This window comes from Colobus angolensis, unplaced genomic scaffold (genome assembly GCF_000951035.1).
Source record: "Colobus angolensis palliatus isolate OR3802 unplaced genomic scaffold, Cang.pa_1.0 Scaffold4, whole genome shotgun sequence".
In the NCBI taxonomy this organism is placed as follows: domain Eukaryota; kingdom Metazoa; phylum Chordata; class Mammalia; order Primates; family Cercopithecidae; genus Colobus; species Colobus angolensis.
In genome coordinates, this window is record NW_012117376.1 from 4323633 (window position 1) to 4326683 (window position 3051).

At 37.6% G+C, this 3051-nt stretch overlaps 1 protein-coding gene across 3 annotated transcripts in view; it reads right to left on the reverse strand.

The window, feature by feature from the left end:
- AGO3 (argonaute RISC catalytic component 3) overlaps positions 1-3051 on the reverse strand; it is a 133978-nt gene that overhangs the window by 21536 nt on the left and 109391 nt on the right. For all 3 annotated transcript variants that reach the window (XM_011955330.1, XM_011955329.1, XM_011955331.1), the window contains 2 exons: positions 2207-2366; positions 598-688 (listed from right to left, as the gene is read on the reverse strand). In XM_011955330.1, the coding sequence (XP_011810720.1) occupies positions 598-688; positions 2207-2366 (251 nt within the window). The remainder of the gene's footprint in view (positions 1-597; positions 689-2206; positions 2367-3051) is intronic.

A 3051-nucleotide genomic window follows, 5' to 3' on the forward strand; every position in this document is an offset into this window, starting at 1 on the left:
AGGTCAGGAGATCGAGACCATCCTGGCTAACACGGTGAAACCCCGTCTCTACTAAAATACAAAAAACTAGCCGGGTGAGATGGCGGGCGCCTGTAGTCCCAGCTACTTGGGAGGCTGAGGCAGGAGAATCGCTTGAACCTGGGAGGCGGAGCTTGCAGCGAGCTGAGATCCGGCCACAGCACTCCAGCCCTGGCGACAGAGCGAGACTCCGTCTCAAAAAAAAAAAAAAAAAAAAAAAAAAAAATGTAATCCACCAGGCTTATATATAATGCATCTTTCTATGACAAAGACATTACTGAAATACACAAACTATTCAAAACAACAAAAAGTAACTAAAAATGCATAATCATGGAGAGGTCAAGCAGACAAATTAAAGTATAATACAGAAGATCTGAATGATATAACTAGCAAACTTGATTTAATAGTTACATATGGAACTTGTAAACCCCAAACCAGAGAATAATCACTCTTTTCAAAAACCCAAAGAACATTTATGAAAGTTGGCTACAAAGAAAATATTAAAAGTCAAAAAGTTGAAACTGCAAAATTGATACTGGTCTGTCAACCTTAGGTAAGATAAACCTGGCTAACACTCACAGCAGCAATAGAAGGCTTCTTTCCATCACCAGCAGGTGGATGAGTGACATCGGCTCCCAAAAAGATCACTGGTTGCTGGAACACAGAAGGTCTTCAACACATTTTGAAAAAGGGTTAGATATTTCATTTTTTCATTATCCATTTATCTGTTTCACACAATTGCAATATAACTTCAAGTTATTGACAGCACAGAGGAAGTCCTATGTAATCCAAAGTCTTATTCACAGCAGAATTTTGTCTAAAATAGTGATGCTGGTGGTTGAAAAGGGCTATATTAATATTAATAGATGCTAGTATTCTCCAACATGGGCACAAAATTATAAACTTCCTTATGATCCACAAATTCTTATCACTGTTTAAAAATCGACTTATATTTTAAACCTGTGTAATCTCTCAAGGGAAAAAGGAATCATTACACTTTAGACTGGAAGGGGTTTTGGGAATCTACTACTCCCACTCCCTGGCCGAAAGTATAAATTTGAGTCACATATATTCAATGATCATAAAGTAGCTAGCATTTCCTTTTATTTTATGTTATTGTTGTTTTTTTGAGACAGGGTCTCACTGTGTTGCCCAGGCTGGAGTGCAGTGGTGTAATCACGGTTCACTGCAGCCTTGACTTCCCCGGGCTCAGGCAATCCTTCCACCACAGCCTCTGGAGTAGCTGGAACGACAGGCATGTGCCACCACACATGGCTAATCTTTCTATTTTTTGTAGAGATGAAGTTTCACCATGTTGGACTTGTTGAAAAAATTCTTTATTTATCTCATTTATGGATCTCATCTCATGTTGAACAGGGGTAGAAAGTAGAGGTGGCATGGAAAATGAGGAAAAAAAGGACTTTTGTGTCAAACAAACATGGTCCAATCCTTATTCTAATGTTTATTTGTGGTGTGTAGTTAACTTTTTGGAGGCCTAATTGCTTCAACTATTAAAAGGGAACTTGTTCAATTCTCTGAAAAGTGGCTTCTTCCTCAGAGACCTGCACAATAAGCTACCTTCTGTTTCTAGGTCGTGGTGTCTCACACTTCCTAAGAGCTCTAGTTCGAAGGGTGATCGAAAAGTAATATGCTTTCTCACTGACTACAGCAGGAGGGCTGATATGGCTTACTTAATTGACTAATCTGTGCCTCCAGGTCCTTCTGTCCTTCACATTCCAGGTAACTGAGCAGTCTCGTGAAACCAGACTGAAGATGATTACCAAATAAAGTGAAAATTCTTAAAGCTGGGCTCTCCAGTGAGAAATAAAGCTCTGGATACTTTCTGGCTAGGTAAGAGGTACTTTGCATACTAAGTGAAAATTGCTGGGGCTCGAGCTTGCTCCCACCCTGTGGAGTGTACTTTCATTTTCAATAAATCTTTGCTTTTGCTGCTTCATTCTTTGCTTAAAAAATAAAATAAAATTGTGGGGGGCATTTTCACAAGAGAATCTCTGACCCTTGCCAATCCAGATTATTTTAATTTTTTACCAAAATGCCTATGAATCTCCCACGGTAGGAATTATTAAGGGGTTCTCTTACACAGCTCTTATAGTAGTTAGATATGGTCATATGTAGACAAATGAAGATATAAAAAATAATATTTTCATAAGCGATTAGCATATCTTACCTTTGATGAGGTACAAGAATATTATTGATTCCTCCGAGTTTAACATTTATCTTTAGGCACAAGTTTGAGAGAGTTTGAGGAGATGTTTTTATTACATTCTTGACTTGAACACATTGTGTGGCCATACCCAAAAGTGTGTCTCCTACACGTTTCACTTCCGCTACGGAACAGATGCAAAACCTCTAGTCAGAAAAAAAGATCTGAAAACAATTTTACATACTGAAAATAAAGCTACTATGTTTCCCCCTTAAAATACATCATTGTATTACAGGATACCAAAAATTATGCCAATACAGTACTAAGGCGATGCTGTTAAAATTGAAAGTATAGTGCTTTGAAGATTAGCTTAAGTATTTAGTGACAATTTTTCTAGTTGTTTTCTTCTTTGTATAAAAGGTATATTTTTATCATAGTATAACCGCAATAACTGAAAAGCATAAAATGAAACACGTACATAATCCCTTATCATTTTATAGTACTCTCTTCCAATAATTTTCTCATTTATATCATTTTAATGTACTTGTAATCACAGAACACTTAAACAGCTTTCAATCCTATTCTCTTATCTTTAATTTAAAAATTCAGAGGTATTATAGCACAAAGAATAAAAGTCCCCTGTTCCTTTCCCCTCTCTGTCATTATAACCATCATAAATATTTTGGTGTATGTAACCTTTTTTTTTTTTTTGAGAGGATCTCATCACTCTGTCACCCAGGCTGGTGTGCAGTGGCACGATCACGGATCACTGCAGTCTCGACCACCTGAGCTAAAGCGATCCTCTTGCCTCAGCCTCCCGAGTGGCTGGAACTACAGGCATGCACCACACCAAGCTTTTTTTTTTTTTT